Here is a 24,015-nt window from a genome sequence, read left to right as displayed (position 1 = left end):
GATTAAGGTCTGGAGATTGGGCTGGCCACTCCATAACATTAATTTTGTTGGTTTGGAACCAAGACTTTGCCCGTTTACTAGTGTGTTTTGGGTCATTGTCTTGTTGAAACAACCATTTCAAGGGCATGTCCTCTTCAGCATAGGGCAACATGACCTCTTCAAGTATTTTAACATATGCAAACTGATCCATGATCCCTGGTATGCGATAAATAGGCCCAACACCATAGTAGGAGAAACATGCCCATATCATGATGCTTGCACCTCCATGCTTCACTGTCTTCACTGTGTACTGTGGCTTGAATTCAGAGTTTGGGGGTCGTCTCACAAACTGCCTGTGGCCCTTGGACCCAAAAAGAACAATTTTACTCTCATCAGTCCACAAAATGTTCCTCCATTTCTCTTTAGGCCAGTTGATGTGTTCTTTGGCAAATTGTAACCTCTTCTGCACATGCCTTTTTTTTAACAGAGGGACTTTGCGGGGGATTCTTGAAAATAGATTAGCTTCACACAGACGTCTTCTAACTGTCACAGTACTTACAGGTAACTCCAGACTGTCTTTGATCATCCTGGAGGTGATCATTGGCTGAGCCTTTGCCATTCTGGTTATTCTTCTATCCATTTTGATGGTTGTCTTCCGTTTTCTTCCACGTCTCTCTGGTTTTGCTCTCCATTTTAAGGCATTGGAGATCATTTTAGCTGAACAGCCTATCATTTTTTGCACCTCTTTATAGGTTTTCCCCTCTCTAATCAACTTTTTAATCAAAGTACGCTGTTCTTCTGAACAATGTCTTGAACGACCCATTTTCCTCAGCTTTCAAATGCATGTTCAACAAGTGTTGGCTTCATCCTTAAATAGGGGCCACCTGATTCACACCTGTTTCTTCACAAAATTGATGACCTCAGTGATTGAATGCCACACTGCTATTTTTTTTAACACACCCCTTTCAACTAATTCAACTAATTGCCCAATTGCACAGCCTTAAGAGCGTGCATATCATGAATGCTGGGTCTCATTTGTTTTCTGAGAATCTACTGAACCTACTGGTAACTTGTTTGCCACGTAGCAATAAAAAAATATATGAAAAACCTTGATTATTCTGGTTAGTCACATTGTACTGCTATTATTTTGAACAATACTGTATATATTTTTTTTTTTTGCACATACACAAACTTTCTGTTAATGCATTTTACCATTATCAGGATCATTGAAGCTGAAATGTGTGTTTGTTTCCTCAATGGTTGTGCTAAATATTGTGTTGCAAAATTGTGCTGTAAAGATAAAGTTGTGGATCTACTGATGTGTGCTCATTTAACTGTGTATAAAAGGCAGATACTGGAGGAAGAACTTGATTTACACATCAGATGCTCTGCTCTCTGGATCCATTAATGTGAACCAGGGCCAGATTCACTTGCAGACTCTTTCACCTCCCCCTCTAGTTATTGATCCTGGGATATATAGGCTCGGTGCTCCAATAATGGGCAAAAATGTAGAAATCCTCTACAGTTCTAGAAAAGAGAGCATGCTGGGAAGTCTGTGAAATTATTTCACTGACACAATAGCTTGTAGAGTCTCTTTGTGGTTTTGTATTCTGTATGCTTTAATGCTGCCTGTGATTGATGATGACTGTAAGAGTGTTCACCTTTGACCCCTCTCTACAGTACAGCCTTAACACTGATTCGCCCTTAGTGACTGATGATGAATACCTAATGAATACCTTTAAATGCTTTTTAATGTTTATTACGCATTAGTTCATGCATCCCACACAGAACAACAAAGTCCTCTTTTATCATTTGTATAGTTATAAATGTCAGTGTGCTTAACAGTCCACTGTAGCTCAGTCTGAACTTATTTTGAGCCCAGAGAAGCTGCTTGAAATGAAATTCATAGCTGTCATTTCATCAGAGGAAGAGGAGCGCTAGAAAACAGCTGAGGCAAGTATGAAGGCAAGCATTTAGATGTTGGTAACTTATAAAAGTGTTATCTTAAAAGGTAAAACAACAGATTTGACCCAATCAATACGTGATGTTTGTGTCACTGGTACTGAAGTTTATAATCTGTTATGCTTTACTCTGAATTCTTCTTTAAATAAAGAAAAATAGAAAGAATGAATTCAAAATATTATTGTCATTTAGAATTTCCACCATTCCAAGTGCATGCAGAGAGTAGAAGAAGTCTGCAAATTAGGATGCAGCTGTAGACAAACTTAATAGAAGTCACAGAAAAACAGCAACAAACTACTGAGAGAGAGAGAAAAAAAATAATAAACACTGATAACTTAAAATATTTCCCGTTGGAATTCTATAACCTACATATTTAATATTACTTATTTCCCCCACCATTTTGTTTAGACAGGCTAAGCATTAGTAAAAAAAAAACATTGACATTGACATTAACATTGGTTTACTCTTAAAAATAAAGGAGATTCAAGCAATGCTATGGAAAAAACATTATTGGTTCCACATAGAACCATTCAGTCAAAGGTTCTTTAAAGAACCATCTCTTTCTTACCTTTTTATAATCTGAAGAACCTTCTTTGGCCTCAATGATCAGGGACAGGTGAGTGTAAGTTGAAAGTGAAATCTTAAATAAAAGAAAGAGAAATCTGAACTAAATTTAAACCTTTAATAATTCTATGAGACAAGATTTTACATTAATATAATATAATCTGTTTCTGTTACAGAGTCCAAAAAAGCTTGATTAATGTTTACAAAACATTATTAGCAATTAACATTCCTTCTACTGCTTTTATGTGCCAGCACACATTTACATCTGAAAGAGTCTAATGTACCGAATGCAGTGGTGTGTGTGTGTGTGTGTGTGTGTGTGTGTGTGTGTGTGTGTGTGTTTGAGCTGAGGAGGGCTGTGAATAGAGAACAAGGTCACTGTTCTTTATTGTTGTGACTAAAATGCATGAAATAATTCAATAAAGCAAATAACAGATTCCAGTCTCATCCTTATCTGTCTCTTCTGTCTTTCACACAAATAACTCCCTAAAAGACACATCTAAGTCTGAGAAATATAGAAAGCATTAGAATGAGAGCCATTCTAATATAGTGTGCTAAATTATTCATCATCTTTTTATGATTGATGGAAAATTTATGATGAAGTCTGTCCATCGGCAGGATTCCCAAACAGATGAAACTGAACATAGCTGAGTCAAGATGAAGCGACCAGCAGCATTATTTGACATCATTTGTACCACTTTTGTTTTTCTGAATCCATTCACATTATACTGAGATCGAATATTTAAAAAAAATAATAAAAAACACATTTTTGTAATTCTGCAGGCTTTTTAAAACCAGCCGAAATCTTCACACGACTGTCAATGAGCCACTGTGGAAAGATGTTCAACTTGTGTGGAAACAGCATGAATAATCCTGAGACCATAATGCAACACAGACTGGTTGATTTTATGATGACAACATGATTTAAACAATCATACTCTAACTCATCTGTAAATATGAGCCGTTATGCCACCTGCTCGCTGCCTCATCTTGTCCCTTGCATCTGATTGAACAGTGTGGCAGCACGGCATGCTGCAATAGATCTCACAAAACTGTTATGTGCATGACAACCTAACATTTGTACATCCCGTGTAAATTCAATAGAAGCAGTGTACATAGAAATTGATAGAATTTATACATTTATGCATAAATCTTAGGTTAGGATGGTGGAACCAATGCCAAATGCCACTGTGAAAACAGTAATATGAATATTAAAACTCAGCTGTGCTTTTGATAGCAGCTGAGTATTTGAGGACTATCTCAATGCTGCTAACAATGTCAACCAGTGTGAACAAGTTAGCATGTGCTTCAATTGCACATCACTGTTAAAAATGCAAAATAGATAAATTAATAAATTAGTAAATTAATAAATAAAGTGTTTGTCATTTTTGCAGAAGGAGAAAAAGAATACCATAAAATATGTTTATTGATAAACTGTGAGCTACCTTAACTTATACAGTATGGTAAGAAACAATAAATGGTTTAAAATCACATTATATGGAATTATGTGTAATTTTATGTAAAACTTGATGGGTTTGGCAAGTTAAAATGTGAATTACTATATCATTTTGGGAAAAGGGCATTTCCGAAAGTACCTTCCTGATCATATTTTATTTATATAGATTTGTTTCGTCTTAATTATAAGTATTTAACAGTTTTGTGCTACCTAAAGTATTAACTTGCTATTACATTCATTTAGTGTTTTTAGTGTGTGGTAGTGTGTGTTACCCCAAAGGAGTTTTATCTTTCTTGGGTAACACTTTAGAATAAGGTTCCATTAGTTAATGTTAGTTAACTACTTTCGTTAACATGAACTAAGCAAGAACAATCCTTCTACAGCATTTATAAGTCTTAGTTCATGTTAATTTCAACATTTACTAATGCATTATTTAAATCAAAAGTTGTGCTTGTTAACATTAGTTAATGCACTGTGAATTACCATGAACTAACAATGAATAACTGTATTTTCATTAACTAACATTAACAAAGATGAATAAATACAGTAATAAATGTATTATTCATTGTTTGTTCATGTTAATTAATACATTAACTAACATTAACTAATGGAACCTTATTCTAAAGTGTTACCCTTTCTTGTTTTGTTTATGAACCAGGTTTTATGGACAGGGCACTGGACGATGAACTCTTATTCTTCACGTGGCTTATATAGTTCAATGCTTTTGTGTTGTGTCAAAAAACGTTTGCATCTAGAAACTTTGCGAGAGACTTTTGTCTGAGGAACGCATGTTCGTCTCCATGGCCCCTAAGGGGCTCCAGAGTTATCAGTAAATTGTAAGATAGAAAGCAGATTTGGTTATAATGTATTATTATATCTCATAATTAAATATATGGGTAACACTTTACAATTTGGTTAATTAGTTAATGTATTAACTAACATGAACAAACAATGAACAGAACATGTATTACAGTAATATTTCTTAAGCTGTAAAACACCTGGCAACCACTGCTGAATTCTTACCATCATTTAACAGGATATTTTTATTCTCAGCTTGCTGGGTGGCTAATGCATCTATTTCCTCCTTAAAATCCCTTACTAAAACTCAATTATATTTCTGGATTTTCTTCATTAAAAACAAGCAAACAAACAACTAAAATATTCATCCATCTTGAGATAATCAACAGATCACTTCTGTTTATGCTGCCATCGTTTGTGAGAAGACATATCAAACCTATGGCTCATTTCCAGCTCTATCTTTGCTGATACAGATGCTGACCTCAGCTTTTGATGAAAAGAACGCACTCTCAGATATGAGTCAACAGTGACAGCACAGACCGTTTTAGCAAACACAACACTAGATATCAGCAGACTGGATTAGACTGGGAAAATGTGCTTGCTCTCTTTCAGAATGTGACCTCAATCCATTTGTGTGAGCAAACGTACAACACTTGAAGGAAAATTCTAGGTTATTCAGCTCAGCTGCTAAAAATGTATTGTGACTCTTATAGTTTTATTTAAAAAAATAAATAAAAAATAAAAAATAACTTTTCTTGAACCACGGGTATTTTTGAGCAGCAAATTTGTGTGGCTGTGTGCAGGTGTAGAAACATCACACAGACGGCTGCAGTTACACGAATAGGCTACCATACACAATATTTAAGACATACCGATACACAAAACAATAAGCTTGACAATGAATTTAAAATTGTAAATAACTTGAAATAACAGTGAGCTGATGAAAGTGAGCATATTAAGCTATGCAGACAAAGTTTTGTGAAAAAGGCAGCAGTTGTCTTTTCATTGCGCGGAGAGCAGAGCCTCCTGCCGGTTCAGTCCTGCATATGCTGCTATGGTCCAAGTAACTGCCTTAATCTGAATATATCAAGAATATTAATTAGGAAGCTCCACGCACGTATCCTAAGTAGCCCAATAGTATTGATGAGTTCCGCCTTTTCACAAACAGGATCGTTAATGCCATAGCTGAGTCTGACCACCTGTTTACCAGTGTCTGCCTTTCAGCCAATCAGGCAAGCTTACTGGGCGAACTTCGCATGATCTAATTAATATTCATGAGCTGTGTGCTCTCAGTTAGTGGGATGCGGTAAGTACACAGGATGTGATCCCGTGCACTGTCAGTAGAGGAGCTGTGTAAACTCTTTAGTGGGTCAGAATTATGATTGAAAAATACATCTTTCAAAGATGATTTTGACTTTTATCTTTTGCTGTATATATATATATATATATATATATATATATATATATATATATATATATATATATATATATATATATATATGACTGCATATTGTGTCCGATTGTATAGGTAAGATGATTATGAAATTATGACCAGACCAGATTATGAAATCTGGGTTTGTATCAAAGATACTATTCTCATTTTTTCACTATTCTACAGTCATTATTGGATGCATTATTTGATTTTCCATTTGTCATTATATTATTATAATTCTGTTTTTTTTTTTTTTATTTGTATGTTCTTTTTCATACGAAAAGCCCTTTCAATAACAATTCAGTGTGTATGAAATGTGCTACATAAATTACTTGTGTAAAGTAACCTAGCCTAAATTTTACTTGATTTTTTTAATTAAGTAATTTATTTATTTTACCATCATGCAAGGCACATTAGACAATCCCTGCATATAAAATCTCTATTTTATCTGATTTACACAATAACGTTTTCAGCTTTTTTATTTGGTCACTCACACAAATCAGTCGACCCATTTAAGCCCACCGGCAACTATGCCACAGTTTATAGTTGTCATTTTCCTTTTGTAAGTATTTTTGATTAACTAAATGTTAGTTTTATTTCTCAATGACAGGCAATCAACACTAAATAAAGGATTTCAAGAAAAAAAAAATAAGTTATTCACTTCCTTCCGGTCACATGAGGCTGTTCCAGGAAGCATGGCTACAATTGTTTAACCCTCCCAAAGAAATATATACACATACATACATATATATATATATATATATATATATATATATATATATATATACACATAATAATGAAGGTCTCTAGAATCATCCAAACAAAACAAATCTTCCAGGAGATCTATATTTTTTTCTGTATACTTAGTCAAGTACAGTATCCGTTTAATTTTAATTGGTCAAGGACCCTAAAACATTTTATTACTAGTAGTTTATGATTCAATTGTAATGCTGAAATTCAGACAAGTAATGAATTTCTATTTACATTATTATATGAAATCACCTACTACAGTCAGCCATTGAATACTATGGGCCTAAAAAAAAAATTATTTTCTTACAGGTACAGCCTTTTTTATTATATAGATGTAATATTTTCTTCATTCTATTTATTCATTTATTTATTTTCATTTAACTAACATAATTCTAAGAATGAAAATACCTACATGTTCAATAATAAGGAAATAAATAAACAAACAATCAGGGGTGTAGCCTACACATGATAATTATTTAAATAATCATATATTTAAAAAAAGAATATCATTAATTTCAGAATAACAATGACTTTTGTCAAGGTTCATCCATTTGACCTAATCAATATGTGCCTATTCATAAAATATGTGATATTTTACATATTTACATCACAAAGTATAGTATGCAAATATGTTTTATGTTAATTTATAAAACTACTTGTACCTTCACTTCAGTACTCCTTACTAAAACTGGAAACTGAAAATGCAAATTGTGTTTAGTTGTAGATATTTTATTATAGAGTTGTCTGTGTCTGTGACTATGTATTGAATTGTGGTTGCTGCCATAATATAATTTCCTGTGAAGGATTTATAAAGTATTTAATAATAAAAAGCTACACAATGGACTGCCTTTATTTCACCATCGATATACTAGCCTATTCTACTTCCGCTGGATACTTTATTTAGCCAGATACTCTCAAATCAATGTCAAAAGCATTTGACTAAAATGGTGACTATTAACTCAGCAGTAAAACACAGAAAGATGTGGTCTTTTCACCGACAGGTGTCGCAGCAAGCCATGCAGAAAAGAGTTTCTTAGTGTTAAGACCTCAACAGATCTGAAGTCAGAAGCCTAATTGCTTTTAAGAAGAGACATTGCAAAATGTGCGCTTCTATTGCATTTGCTTTCCAGGCATACAGCATTGAACCTGGTTTTGTGCGTTAAATGTAGCCTGTCATTTGTAAAAGCTCCTGATGCGTAACTGTGCGTGTTGGATAAACGTTTAAAAATAAAACAATAAATTTTTATTTAATAATGAAACCATCATTTATAGTCATGATTTGTCAAGCGTGTAAAACTGCTTGTCAGTATTATTATTATTATTATTATTATAATTATTATTATTATTATTTTAAAAAGCTACAAAGTGTGTTTTCATGTAGCACGGAGTATTGTAACCATCTCTCCATGAGCGTGCATGTGTGAGCAGTGTGTATCCCGCATCCATTGGCTGCTTCCACGCGCACAAGTTCATCCTCCCCCGTGACGCGCGATAAATGCCCGTCCTCCCGCATCTCTGCTGACAATCACAGTTCTGCTTTGCGTCGCTCCAAAGTGGAATGCAACACAACTCAGAAACCGTTAGTTTTGTGCTTTTGCAGAGATTTTATGGGTTCGCTCATTCGTTGGACTTGCATTGAAGTATTTTTACGCTTTGAGAAACATGACTGGAGTTTTTGACAGCCTTAGTACAGATATGCATTCAAACCAGATTACCTCCAGCAGTTACCACAGTCTGCATAAGTCCAAGGAATCCCCGACTCTTCCGGTGTCCACCGCCACCGACAGCAGCTACTACAACAATAACCAGCAGTGCGCAGGCTCTCCATACGGCCAGATCAGCTCTTACCAGTACCAGAACAACAGCATGAACAGCGTCCAGTACAACACCAAGTCATATGAGCTGGGCTTCAGCAACGCGTTTGGTTCCTACGGCACGTTCGGCTCCTGCTCCTCTCCAGCTCCGGCGGATGCTGGTAAATATCTCTCTCTTGCTCACGTTGCCTTCTAACTTGTGGTCACCATTGACTTTAAAATGCTAATGTTGTGTTTGCATAAACAGTAAAGAACAACGTTTCTTGCAATGCATAAATCATTATTTTAATGCGATTCTGTTAATTGCGCGCTATTGTAATTAATAATAACAGTATAAAATATCTGAAAGCTGATTTTTTTTTATTTTTTTATTTATTTTATTTTTTATTGTTTTGCATTAAACGATTCGGTTCTTTCAGGCGTATTTACAACTACGTGTGTGTGTTTTCTCCCCCAGAAAAAGAGGAAAGTGAACCTGAAATTCGGATGGTTAATGGAAAGCCAAAGAAAGTCAGAAAACCTCGTACTATCTACTCGAGTTTCCAGATGGCGGCCCTGCTGAGGAGGTTTCAGAAGACTCAGTATCTGGCCCTGCCGGAGAGAGCCGAGCTGGCCGCTTCTCTGGGCCTCACACAGACACAGGTACGGAGACACTCCATCTTCAGAACCCCGCCAACACATAGGCTTTCATTAGGATTCTGTCTAATACAATAAAATGCTCATTCATTTCTGATGTAACCAAATGGGGATTCAATACTTCTACTACTACTACTACTACTAGGCTACTACTAATATTCTGTATGTCCTATCTTTATAGCAAATAGTGAACAAAACTAATATATATATATATATATATATATATATATATATATATATATATATATATATATATATATATATATATATATTTTCATACACAGGAGTACTATTATCATTATTATTATTATTTTGTAAAACATGATTCAGATTATCTAACTGCAGTGCTGTTCCATTATGTGTAGAATCCTGCTTGTGATATTGAGTTGTTGGTATGTTTTTGCTTTTTCAGGTGAAGATCTGGTTTCAGAATCGTCGTTCGAAGTTCAAGAAGTTGTGGAAGAGCGGTGAAATCCCTCCCGAGCAGCACGTGTCCTCCAGCGGGTCTCCAGCTCAGCTCTCGCCGCCTCTCGGCGCGGTCTGGGACTTCGCGCACGGCCAGAGAATGAGCAGCAGCAGTCCCCCGAACACGACTGCGCCTTCATTTCTGACAGACTACCCCTGGTACTCATCCACGAACTCTGCGAGCCATCTACAGCCGCCACATCACCACAACACAGCTGTCAGCGCCGGGACCATATTCTGACTCGACACACAAACCGGGGAATCCATGATGTGAACTCGCATCAGATGACTTTTAGCAGGCCTGTTTTGCAGTATGAATGGTGAGACCTCTTCACCTTCGCCACGCTGATCTTTGCCAGTGCGTTTGGGGCGTAACACTGTTTCTTATCATGCATTGTCGTCAACAAGCAGAAACTAAAGAATCAAACATATACAATTATTTTTGTATTTATTTATTTTGTTTTATGGCTGATACATAAGTGGATTCAAACCAGTTTTCCACTGAGCAACTATTATCCAAATCCCAGAGAGTTCATGCGGACATTAACGGAGTGAATATTGCAGCAGGGTGTAGGAGCACATGTAGCACAACCTGAAGCTGTTCGGTGCCTTCTAACAATAACTGAACTGTCCCTCTCCACCGTACATGTGTTTCACGCGCCTGTCTTTGATAATTTGTATTTTTGCATTTTTCGTTTTATAGTTAGTGTGTAAGGCGTAAATCACGTGTCTGTCTCTGTGCATGTGTTCCACCGCGTCTGTTTGATAATGTTGTCATTCGTTTGGGATTCTCACTGTCTTACGTTTTACGTGCAAAACACTAATGAAAAACACTCGGAAGCTACTGATTGTCCTAAAGTCATGATCACATTTAAAAAGGTATTTTCTCCGGAGTAGGCCTACTTTGTTTTTGGTTATTTATTTTGAAAATCCAATGAATATTTCTGCCACTATAATGATTCAGAATTATTTAAATAAAGCCTTTCACGTGAATGCGTTTGTATGTTTCCATTCATTGGGGATTTCGAATGTATGAATGTTTTTTTTCTCTCTCTCTTTAGGTCATTGTTGGCATGGGATTAATTTTTTTTCGCAGAACTGTCCACGCCTTCCTTTTTTCTTTTTTTTTATGCTTCGGCGCCTTTTGAGTCTCTAGTCTTTCATAAATCTGTCTGGAGATGCGATGCAACGTCTTGTAAATGTTTAACACAAAACTCACAAATTTACCTTGTGTTGACTAACGTGACAGGTGTGTCTTACTCTGTAATAAATTGGTAGAGAGAGTTTATGCAACTTTTCTCGGGTTGCAAAAATTGCAGAAGCATGGTAGGCTATATATATATATATATATATATATATATATATATATATATATATATATATATATATATATATATATATATACTTTTTTTTTACCATACGCAGTTGGTCTGACTTCCCTTGCATTGTTGAAGACATAAATCGCATAGACACAGGCTCGTGGAGCCGCCACAGAGCCTCGGGCTGGGAGTGAGCGCGCAAACACGCCTCGGCATGAAGCGCTCTGCTGGGTTCAGACTCTCTGGAGTCAGTGCTCTGCGCTCCAGACGGTTTATGAAGTCGGCGCACAACCCCCCGAGCTAAACAACATGGAAACATTTCTCACAACTTCCACTACCCCACGCACAATACAAGGCCTTTGTAATAGAGACTCGACTGGCGTGTAATTTCCCACGATATAAAACAAAGGAAAACTTGTTTATTTGTTTAGAAACTAGAAAATAAAATGGCAAGAATTCCGTTCTGGTGAATCTGAGCAATGCGACATGCTGAAGCTTTTGCTGAAACGATGCATGCACAATTAATGCGTCAAACAAACAAACAACCGACTAAATATTAAATATTATATATATATATATATATATATATATATATATATATATATATATATATATATATATATATATATATATATATATATATATATATATATATATATATTGAATTAAATTACTGAAAAAATACTTTATAATAAACACGTAAAAATCAAGTAAACGAAGATGCTATTTCAGTTATTATTAAAACATAACCATGAACGCATTTATTACAGTGCATGGCTATTATTAATTATGTATGACAAGTGTCTAGATTGCTTCTCAAATAATTAAAGTTAAATGCTCGCCCCGGCTACACTTGGACATTCCCGTTGTTCTTTTTGGAAAAATTAAAGTAAATATGGTAACACGGGTTGCTTTTCGTGTTACACGCATCTGTTTATCTGAGGGTCCAAAAGCTATAAAGCAGACGGATGTAATGAGGATGTATCCTGCCACATTACAAGATGCTGTGGTGTCACCCTGTATTGAAATGTGCCCCGCAGAGATCCAGAGATCCAGACTTGACCCGTCCAAAAACACGACAATAGCGCTCGGATCCTCTCAGTAAAGGCCTCAGTAACGCGGTGTTAATGCAGAACGGTTCACCCACGCCGTCCGTCCCTTGAGACGAGCTCTTGGGATCAAAAACAATGAAATATCACATCAAGTGTGGCGCAGGAGCCCTCCGACCAAACCAGATCATGTTAACTGATATTACACACCAGAACAAGCAGACGCTTAACCACATGCACCGAGGGCTTTGCGCTGTTTTGGCAGCCTGTATTTTTGCTGTCTAGGTGTATCTGGCAAAATGGCCTGAGTCGGTGTTAACATTGATTAGGTTTCTCAACTCAACTCAGGTGGTTCAACGTGGGCAAGTGTCACACCTTGCAAATGCAAACGAATGTAAAACTGTATTGGACCTGTCTGCAAGCGCACGCTCTGCGTGTCTTTCTCTCTGAAAGATTAGCAATGCTGTGGTTTCAGACACTTCCGGAATCCTGTAGACAACTAGAAAAATGCCATACCCCATCCCTAATTTATACTCTGATCTGTAATTTTATCCACAATTGCTCCAGTTGAGCATTCTGGCTCCCCGATCTGAAAGCCTGCAATTACTATATAATTCTTCGCAATTTTAGATGTCCTAATATGGTCTGTAATTTTTGTGCAAGACAATTTCCAGCTATTTCAAGCATCAACATTGTCAAAGTTGTATGTACATAATAAATGGTAATATCAATGCATAGTTTTTAGCATAACATCTTGACTCCGCGATAATTATATCCGTTTGGAGCCTACGCAAAATTAGCCTGAATTGCATGGTAACTGCTGCTTTAAATTTTTAAAAATTACTCATAATTTTCCCAAAGATTACCAAGATCTCGAGTGCACAATGTCATCAGCGTAATGAGGAGTAAACATTTATGCTAATAATCAGCAATTTTTTCTTCCCCATCAGCTATAAAGAGGGAAAATAAAGCAGGATTTTTCATTCCTGCTCGGAGAGCGCGTGTCAGCTCTGAGCCCAGCTAGAGGAGCCGAGGAGCCGAGGCTATGCAATGATGCTGGAGGAGCCGAGGCTATGGCATGATGCTGGATGCTCTTCTCCTGTTCTTCTGCTTCTCTCAACACTGACAGGAACCTTATAGCTACTAAAGACGGTCTGCCACTCTTTGTGTTCGCGTTTATTCCAGATTAAGGTAAGAAGGATGCGCATTCATATTAGCCTACACACACATTATTATTATTATTTTATTATTATTATTTTTTTTATTTTTTTAGGTTTTGCGTACGCTATTAAGCTATTATTAGGTATCATAATAAGTGAAACAAAGTGGTTTGAAGTGCTTGCTTTGCATCTGGGCAAAATAGTATTTTGATATAGTGCTATGTAGCATTATATAAATATCGCCGTATATCATTCTTCAAAAAGTAACAATAAAAACGATGTCACTAAGCGAATATGGCTTTGACTGGTTTATTTAGGCTCGCTGGAAAATCTTATTCGGTTTTGTGGAGAAAACTAAATGTAGAATACCATTTGCTTCTTTGAATCAGAACAACGTGGTCTGCATTATTAACAAAGCTATCTGAAATTTCGAGATAGTTTGTCTAGCCTATAGAATCCAGTGGAAAATAAAGCAGCCCTTGTTCTATAATTTCAGCACTCCGACATTGTGCTTTTGCTCATTTCGATCCCTCTTCCCATTGACAATCTCTCGGTATACACCTGCAAGCAATTTGCCAGCCTTATTTATAACTACCGCTGCGCACCTTTCACTCGCCTTTTTTTCCTTTTCTTTTTTTCCCCCCATCGCACAGCAAATTTTCTTTCAGTGCGCTATCTCTTTTGTTAACAAAAGATTCAACGTGCGAAAAAAAATTGCTCATAATTATCCCGTAGATGGGAAGCTGCATTAGAATAAGGAGGGAACGACTGTAATTATGTCTGGTTTGATGGGCCCTGCGCGTAATCAAGAGGAGAATAGAGTGAAATAACGCTGACCCTCTCTGCTCCACAGCTGCATGTCGGAGAAAGAGACAGAACAGCACGGCTTCTTCGTTTATTCCTTCCCAAGAGTTGTGCTTTGGAATAGTTTTAGAAAAAAAAAAAAAAGACATTTTAAATGTATATTTTTATGACACTCGTCATATCTGCGACACAAGTTATTGCAGGTTAGTTTCCAGTCTTTATCAAACGTATGTATGTATATATATATATATATATATATATATATATATATATATATATATATATATATATATATATATATATATATATATGTATGTATGTATGTATGTATGTATGTATATATATATATATATATATATATATATATATATATATATATATATATATATATACACACACGTCTGGAGTCGCGTTAATGACGTCAGAGAGAACTGCTGGATCTCTGAGCTCGTGATCAGAGCGCGCGGGTCATTTCCTGCTTTGACCAGGACATTTTTAAAGACCACACATGAAGAGTGTCAAAATTCGTCACAATAATTGCTGCACCCCCAGCATCCACTGCAATGGTAAGAACTCAACACTCAAACAGCAGATGCAAGGCCAGATTCATTCATATTATTTCTTATACCTCACTTTCTCTTTGTATACATTTTAGAATGCTGATGTGTTCAATTCTAATTTTGACCCGACATCTCTATCATTCTTCATTTATTCAATAATAAAAAATAATAAAAAATCTAGCAAATTACAATATCAAGGCAAAGGGGTGTAATCGAATATGTCTATATCCACGAAAGAATAAAAAACAGTCAACTGGATATTACAGGAAATATCATTCGTATAGTTGCTTCCCGGAATCTGTGTGCATCAGAATTTTCTTAAAATGCGCATTTAAAGCATCAGCCCCAAACAAAAGACCCTTTGAACATGTCATCCTTTACCTCCCAGCCCCAGTCTTTCTTCGGGTGCGCCTCTATGAGCGGCACCTGTCCGATTATTCACTTAACACACGGCCTTCAAAAGCAACCACACAAGAGCAGAAAAGAGCTCATAGCGGCTAAACGAAAGTGAAAAGAAACAAGTGTCCTTATTTACTGTGTTACAGAAACCACCACAAGATTAATCAGTGCTTCAGATTGCAATGAAAAGCCAGAGGTGTCATAAAAATAAAAAACACTAGACGGCCAAATTCTGCAATAAAAAAGACGATTTACGCAAATTTAATACCTGTGCCGGCTCGAATATCCAAATAAAATTAATTTAAAAAACGACAATTTTTTTTTTTTTTTTTATAATCAGAATGTTTTTTATTATTATTATTATTATGTTTGAAAAGCGCGTTATCTGTAGACAACAAATCCTTTGGATATTTATACAAGTTGGCTCAATATTGAGATAGGCCTGTTTATTTCACAAAATAGGTTTGATTTTTGCATCAGTTCATTGTTTTCAGTTGTCATCAGTTACCTGAGTTTCATTCATTTATTTGGCAAAGCAATAAACGTTGCGATGACATTTTGTTACTTCTTTCATAAGCAGATTTTTACTGTTTTGAGTTCACACATTATACAAGACTCCATGAAACATAAACAATAAATTAATGTGACGGATAAGCTATAAAACTTTTTTCAATCTGAAACGGAAAAACACACGAATTTTAATCAACACAATCATGTTTAAATCCTTTTGCACACATTATTCAGCACACAACGAAAACGACTATTTCTGTACATTAGAGGTGTCAACACTTCCCATCTAACGGTGATGAGAGATCTGCATCTCGGCTTCACAAACTTGGCTCAAATCTGTTTTATAGTGCAGCCTCACATCATAATTTAAAGAACATTTATTTTAAATAAAACAAACAAACAGATTTAAAAAAAAAACAAATATAAATAAGTTATATTTAAATAAACACAAAACGCCATACGTACAAAATAACTTTGTTTAAAATTTCTGTGTTCCCTTTGAAATGGGGAAAATCTTGAGACGTTCACACTTGCTCACGGTGTGATTTATCCCAGTTGTATGAGCTCGAAGCGGAGCTCATGTCATGTCGCTCTCACAGCCCGTTTTAACCAGCACTGTGTTGTGGATGGACCAACCGGTAATTCCAGTTTCATCACGGGAAATTACAAATTTGAAGAAACTGGAATAATTTTTTTTTTTTTTTTTTTTTTTTTACAGAACAAAAAAGTCACGGTAAGGGGGAGAGTAGCAGCTTTGATTTGACCCATTTTCCCGGCATTCCCTTCGATTCAAAAAGAGACTTGCTTCCTCTCCGGAGCAGACGACCCTCGTTCAGTCCACGCCGGCCGGTGTGTCAGCAGGTGTCTTTAGAGAGTGTCTCCGGATCTCCGGCCGCAGAGAGACCGGCCTTGTGTCGGCTACCCTGAACTGGGCCATCGGTGGAGAGAGGGGCGGGGTTGTGTCAGCAGTGCTGGTTCACATGAGCTGCGGCTGCTGCATAGTGTCCTGGTGTGCTGTGGGATACCACGAGGTGTAACTGGGAATATACGAGGTCGGTGTGGATGTTTTGACGCTGGCTGTTGAGTTCCAGACGGGCGCAAGGGATGGAGATCCGGTGGACAGTCCGCGCCCGTTTGCCAAAGCGTTCGGATCTATTGTTCCTCCGCCTTGCTTCATCAGTTTCTTAAACTTGGAGCGTTTATTCTGAAACCAGATCTTCACCTAGAAATAAAGACAAGGCAACGCAAGTGAGCGACAACACCTCGAACCGTTTTACCCATGATTATACTTATTTTTAAAATCATGAACTTTTACATTTGACCCAAACAGATGCGACCATTGATTACAGGCCTGTGTTTGATAGAGATTTCAAAAAGAACGCGCTAAGATGATAGCTATAGATAACACATTTTAAGCATTAATCACAACTCGTTCAGAAAATCGAATTCCTTTACTAAAAAGCGCGGGAAGGCTGAGCACATGCCTGTGTCTGCGTGAGCCCCAGGGACGCGGCGAGCTCGGCTCTCTCCGGCAGAGCCAGATACTGAGTCTGCTGGAACCTCCTGTTCAGAGCCTGCAGCTGGAGGCTGGAGTAGATGGTCCGGGGTTTGCGGATCTTTTTGCCTTTCCCGTTGAAACGCACCTCTCCTCCCTCCACCACGGTGTTTTTCTCTGACTCCGGCGCTGGGAGGGAGAGAGAAAAGAAGTTGTCTCACCGACTGTTCATGCAGCGCGGCTCACATCACTGTGCACAAGTTTTACAGGCGGCACTTTAGGTATAATTAGCCTTAATTGCATACATTGTTTATAGCATTACGCAATAAATAATTACCAAGCCTATTAACAGCACATCTGGGCTACTCCAGTCCAACATTCTCGCAGCGCGCCGACCAGCAAAGACCAAAGACATGCACGCAGTGTTTCTTACCTGGGTCCTCCAGCCTCGTCTGCGCCAGAGCCGAGTTGTTTGGGTAAGTCTGCACGGTGCTGAGGTACGGACTGGAGGAATGGCTACCGACCGAGTTGACGTACGGATAAGGCAGAGATCTGGGGAAGGACGGAGCCGGGCTGTACGCGCTCTCGTGCTGCGGGTGTCCGGACGAGTGTAAACAGTGCATTGAATAATGTCCGTGGCTCATAGATGAAGGCGACATTTGCTGACTTGGTGGCCCAAATTCCATGAACACGCTCTTTCCTGAGACTGGGCTGTTAAGACTCTCTGGTATTGTAGACATGGTCATGTCTCTCGCTCTCTCTCTCTCTCCCTCCCTGCTTTTTGTTTTCTTCTATGATCCGAGTGAAGGATGGAGCCCAATTTAAGCGCAACTGATTTTTTCACTTTCCATTCATAAGAAAATGTAGTTTGTCTCTGTGAAAAGTCTAGGTACGATGCTGTGGATCCAGACAAACTCGCTCAAAGGTTTGAATCAGGGACTCATGAATATTTATCCAAGGTGCTCTCTGATTGGACCACTCCCTCCAAGAGCGACGCGGATTGGTAATCCGAGGGTCGGGTCCGACGGACTTGATAATCTCAAGAAACAAGACCAACCTGTGACTCTATTGTGCAATGTTAATGTAGAAATTTAGGGAATGGACCGAGACGCATAGGCCGTGTGAGGAGAGCTCGAACACATCCTGATGAACCACAAATCTGACCACACACAATTTAAAATATACGCATATTGTGTTATTTGAGATTTGGTTTTGAATTTTGGTTAGTTAATAATACTTTTTTTTGTTAATTTTGTTAAGAGATAATACTGCACATTAAAACCAATCATTAACATAACTGATCAAACATGTTATTTCAGTCATAATTTGTTTTCATATGACCATGCCATGAGGTTATATGTTTTATTATTATAGCATCGATTTACTGAACATTTTATACCAATAAACAAGTCACAACAACACACAAAATTCTATGACATAAAAAAAGTTTGATCGAATTTGACAATCAAATGTAGCATGCTCCTGAATTTTCAATGCTTCGTGAGCAAAGCATTTAACACCTAACAGATATGATTAAGTACAGGTAGCTATAAATGTCTCCAAGCGAAGATTAATTACTTTGATGATTCATTTCGTTAAAATGCTAGTCTCAAGTGCTCGAAGACACAGCTGAAACCAGCTAAATTAGCATAACACTGTTGTTTAATTTCCATACGCATAATTAGCTGTGTATTTAATAGTGTTGTGCAGATCCGCTTCAGTCGCGCGCGCGTGGGTTGCGTTTTTGCGCTCGAGCATCAGAGAAACAGGTCGGTGTTGATACACAGCTCCTGTTATTTGGCGGATTCCTTTCAGATCGGAGTTTGGTTGACTTTGCAGTGTTTTGGTTTATATTTTACGGTTATTGTTATAGTAGGCCTAGTCTGCAGATTTTCGTTTTTAGATATGAACCCTAAACGCGATTAATCCACATGTGGCAGGCCCAATGATGCAGGAAACGGTAAATAAATAAATAAAGAAAACAACGTGAAAACAAATCAACAAATACAATAAGGTAAATATTGTTCCCACGTTTACTTGCATTTATAAGTTTACACTGCATTATTACCAACTACAATAAAACACAATTTCACGTTAGATCGAAAAAACCCTAAAGTTTTTTTTCGTTAAGAAAAAATATCGTGGTTGCATGCAGTTATGGAAGCAAAATAAATAAATAAAAAACACCAAAGGTAAAAAAAAAAATCTAATCGTATTCATTGGCAATTACTTATTTATTTTGCTAATGAAATAATATACATTTGACCACTAGATTTGTAAATTGTTACGCAGATATATGAAAGCCATTAAACTGAACATGGGCCTAACTCTTTGCTTCCAGATTTAATTTGTTAAATAATGTTGCTCATTTATCTGTCAAACCGTTTTAAAGAACAAGCAGCAGCATTTCGGCACGGTTTGGATAACTATTGATAACTGCAACATTAATAATAGCTACAGGTGTAAAATATAAGCAGCGTCGCATGAAAAGATTGAAGCAGCTCTGTTTCCAACATTTTCCTCAGAAACATGTTTCATGACAGCTTTATGAGCAAAACTACACAGCAATTCAGTCAAACGCTTGGGTTAGATATTCGTTAATAATGCGAGCTGAACTTCTGTCCGTTTTCAAGAAATTTTAATTGCAATAGAAACGTGTAGAGAAACATAAAAGCTCATATTCACGAGAAGCAGAAGAGAAGAGACGCTACCGTCTGTGTGAGGCTCCCAGCTGAACACGGATCACACATCCTCCTCTCATTTCTGTCTCTCTTTCTCTGCGGGTTTCTTTTCTCCCAGTCTTCCTCGAAATGGTCATAATCACAACATGTGTGCAGTTACATTCCCTCATAATAAAACACAGTGAAATCAGAAAAACCTCCAGAACACTGGACAATAATGCACCAGCACCAGCACCAGCTCGATGCCCGGATGATATGGACTGAGGACCACGTTTGACAAAGCCACTATCCTAAAAACGGTCCAATCTAAACCTATTTGTATTTCAGATGACCTTTGCAATCTTCCTCAGGGATCCTTCATCGGTAGTGAAAATAATGAGAGCATAACAGCCGATAATTATTATCATCCGGAACGCACTGGACAAGTTACACGGGTTTATCGTCTTGATCTGAATTTATGAGATATACATAACGTGTTATAAACAAGAACATACTAGACTAAAGCTTCAATATATTCGATAAGGCTACACATATTCAGACGTGTACAATTGGATTTGCTTTCATATTATCAACCGTTTATAATAACGCAATGACATTATTATTATTATTAGGCTATTAATTAATTCAAATGATTTGTAGCATCTCAGTATAAGCATCAGATCTAAACTAAAGACATCGACTTGGGAAATAAGCTAAATTTTATATTAATAAAACGCTTAAAAAAGGAAGTTCCACTTCCAAATGACTTAACAGCATTTATAGTTAACTATTTTCTATGCTGAATTTCTTTTCTCCCCTTGCACTAGGCTCCTGTTTTACTACAGAATCTAAAAACATAAATTAATCTGTTTAGCACCGTTCTGTGATGCAACAAATCTGGAACTATTTAGAACCATTTTCAAGAGTGAATTTAATTAAAGGAGAACAGAAAAACGCTGGTCTCTATTAAATGAAATACTGACATCTCAGAACAGTATCTTACTGTCCATGTGGTCAGTCCCTTAATAATTATCCAGCAATGTCCGACCGTGTTGGGATCAAACCACAGCAGTTTTCAGTTTAGAAACAACTCAAAAAAAAAAAAAAGCAGGTGAGATGACGAGTTAGAGCACTTTCCACAGAAGAGGATCATCAAGAATGAGAGCACCCGATTCGAACGTTATCACTCGATTGAATGGGGCGTTATCAGCGGTTATCAGCCCATAGAAATGGGCCAGGAGGGGCCTCCTGTGCCTACTAGTAGGTTCAGAAGGCCGTGATTATCCATTCAAATGGTTGATCACCCACAAATATACAAGAGAAGACTCCAGATCCAATCCCAGAATTCCTGCTCACCTGTAATCGGAAGTCTACCGGACGAAAGCGGCAACGTTGCGATATTTGCTGCCTAATATTTTCAGGTAAGACTATTAAAATTATAAAACTGAGCATTTAAACTGTAATGGAAAACAATACGAACACTCGTATTGCGTGTCATTATTGTTGACATGAGATAACCGCGATGTGTCTGCAAACGTTATCGCTAGACCATATTACGTTATTAGCATGTCGTTATGTTAACGTTGCATGCTTTATGTGAGCATTAACGTTGCTGTATTTACTTCTGAAGCTAATTGGGAGAATTTAGTTTCTAGTTAAACGCAAAGTTAAACTGTAAACATTTAAAAACTTTTTACACTCTTACAGGCTTATTGCATATTGTGTATGCTCGATAACTCCTCACTGAAGCCAGATCATAGGACTAATGTAACCCATATTGACTTGAGAGAAATATTAAACACAAGACGTATTTTACGGCTGTTTGGAAACCTTGGGATCTTGACTAGAGTGTAAAATAAAGTTCTGTGGGTTTGGACAAAGCTTGTCTGGATTTGATCCTATATCAGGAAGCTTTGGATCTGTCTTTCTATCTATATACCTTCTCAAAAATATAAAGGGAATACTTAACAACACAATATAACCCACAAGTGTTCCCTTTATTTTTTTGAGCAGTTTATCTATATAGCTAGCTAGGTGTGTATCTATCTATTTATATAATCTATCTTTAGATATAGATCTAGCTAGATGTCTGTCTATCTATCTATCTAGCAATCTATATATCTATATATCTAGCTAGCTGTATCTAACTATTGCACCAAATATCCCTCATCTGACTGCATCCCATTTTCACTCATGTGTTTCTGTCTTTTAGGCTGTGATAAGAAGTACGGTACGGATTGCACTTTGCTTTATGTAATAACTGTCAAATATTTTGATTTCAGATATGGGAAAAGCACTTAAGATGAGCACACGTTTCAGGAACGTTAAAATTAAGTTGGTGAGGAGGTCTATCGCTGGCCATGCGAAGTTTTCTTACCTCAGTCAAGGTCTTCCCCAGCCCAGCTACAAACAGACCCACCCTTCAGACCCTTCTATTACATCTCAACCTGCTGAACCTGATGATGTGACACCGAGCTGTTCTGAGAGCGCATACAGTAAGGCAAAGAAGAGAGAGCTTCATGCCTGGGATGCAGTCAAGGATGAGATGCATAAGGTGTCGTTTGAATGTTCAGCACCGATCACTACCCAGTGTGCTGTCTGCCGAGAACATGCTGATTATAGGTGCATTGAGTGCAGCTCCACTGCAGTGTTCTGTGAGGTTTGCCTGAAGAGGATTCAGATCTTCCTGAAAAGTGAAACGTAAGAACAGTAGCATACAGTCTTACATTGCTATTGCTATACTTGCATACAGACAGCAAACTCACAGTAATGTCAACAGAATCATTAGATACTTCAAATTGTTTTAGCACTATGCAGTATCAACTGTTAGTGTCACAAGTTTGTTGTTTTAAAAACATTAGAGCTATCCATCTTTCTTACAGAGTGTTTACTATGAGCCATCGTCCCTGGGATTTTTCCTATATTTACCTGAAGCCCATGGCACCCATGCTGTGTACACAAAGGACATGAAGATCATTGTCAGCACAGGTTTGTCATTTTACTTGATACAAAATCTTAATGTATTTTATTGACAGGTTAAGGAATTCAATCCAGTTACATGTGGAGTAATGATTTCCTTTAAGGAATTAATCAAATTTGTGATGCAATTAAAAAAATAAAAGTTTTTTGTTGATTAACAAACATTAAGTTATATGTGACACACTCAAGTGATTTAGTCTATACTATATAAACTAAATGTATAGTTTATATACTATCATGATGGGTAAAAATGTATAGCCTGAATCCACTGTAAGTCGCTTTGGATAAAAGCGTCTGCTAAATGCATACATTTAATTTAATTTAATTTATACTGATATGTTAGTCTCTATAGTAGTACTAGGTTATGTTTTTATGTTATTTTCCTCTTTATATTTGGCAGGATGGCTCTGCACCGTTACAGTCAAAATGTGTGCGTGTGAACCAGAAACCTGTACTCTGCTGAGATATGGGCTCTGACCAGCAACAGCCACAAGCCCCAGACAGACAGCCTTCTCCATCCCTCTGCTAGAGCTTTCTGTTTCTCTGGCACTGGAGTGTCTGGTTTCTGTTGAGGGTTTTTGCAACACCCCATATCCCATTTTAGGCATCACCACTTCCGACAAAGAAGTTTGGTTGATATTTGCCCACAATTAAATGATGGAACCATTTTCCCAGCATGTCCAAAGGTTGGTTATAATTCTAGCGTGGTTCTTGTTTGATTAAATTAATGGCATAGAATTAAAATCTGAATGAATATCAAACTAAGTTAATTTGTGTATGTAGTATTATAATAGAAGTAATAGTATAAATGTATAAACCTGGTGCGGGTACACAACCAGTGTTACTGTAAGTGTTTGTTTTCCAGGCGGATGGAGAAATGATTGTCACATTGGATGCAAACTTTGGCCTTGTGAGGAATCAAAGCTCTGGTACAAGTGCGGTTGATCCATTACACGGAACCCGCGTGTTTAGAGGAATACCTGCTATCACATCTTGACAGCTCAAAGCCTCAAGAGGTTAATCATTGTTGCAGAATTTCATTCGAGTCCATGAAATATTAATTAAAATTGTGAAAAAGATCACTATTCCTCCCATAAATCTATGTTTTCCTTAAATCTTTAGGACTGCAGTAAGCTGCTCTCATTCAAGGTCTCCAACAGCTGGAAAGAAAATGACATCAAGCCACTGTGATGTTTCACCCACATGTACCAGACATTATAGACA

General features: G+C 37.2%; 2 protein-coding genes and 1 long non-coding RNA gene across 3 annotated transcripts; 2 read left to right on the top strand and 1 right to left on the bottom strand.

Annotated features, from left to right (window-relative positions):
- Positions 1–8,457: 8,457 nt before the first annotated feature.
- dlx2a (distal-less homeobox 2a) lies at positions 8,458–10,848 on the top strand. The gene is made up of 3 exons (XM_052605688.1): positions 8,458–8,916; positions 9,213–9,397; positions 9,804–10,848. Exons 1-3 carry the CDS (start codon positions 8,604–8,606, stop codon positions 10,095–10,097), a joined length of 792 nt encoding a protein of 263 aa, XP_052461648.1. The 5' UTR covers positions 8,458–8,603; the 3' UTR covers positions 10,098–10,848.
- Positions 10,849–15,965: 5,117 nt separating this feature from the next.
- Positions 15,966–18,233, bottom strand: LOC128019608 (homeobox protein Dlx1a). Its single transcript, XM_052605689.1, has 3 exons — positions 17,586–18,233; positions 17,142–17,341; positions 15,966–16,879 (listed from the first exon to the last, which is right to left on the bottom strand). The coding sequence occupies exons 1-3, from the start codon at positions 17,896–17,898 to the stop codon at positions 16,634–16,636; spliced, it is 759 nt and encodes a 252-aa protein (XP_052461649.1). The 5' UTR covers positions 17,899–18,233; the 3' UTR covers positions 15,966–16,633.
- Positions 18,234–22,083: 3,850 nt separating this feature from the next.
- LOC128019612 (uncharacterized) lies at positions 22,084–24,015 on the top strand. Its single transcript, XR_008185216.1, has 5 exons — positions 22,084–22,512; positions 22,695–22,800; positions 23,192–23,477; positions 23,657–23,807; positions 23,914–24,015. It is a non-coding gene; the product is annotated as an uncharacterized LOC128019612 (long non-coding RNA).

Source organism: Carassius gibelio, chromosome A9, assembly GCF_023724105.1.
Source record: "Carassius gibelio isolate Cgi1373 ecotype wild population from Czech Republic chromosome A9, carGib1.2-hapl.c, whole genome shotgun sequence".
Classification (NCBI taxonomy): Eukaryota; Metazoa; Chordata; class Actinopteri; order Cypriniformes; family Cyprinidae; genus Carassius; species Carassius gibelio.
This window is presented reverse-complemented; position numbering and strand designations above follow the sequence as displayed.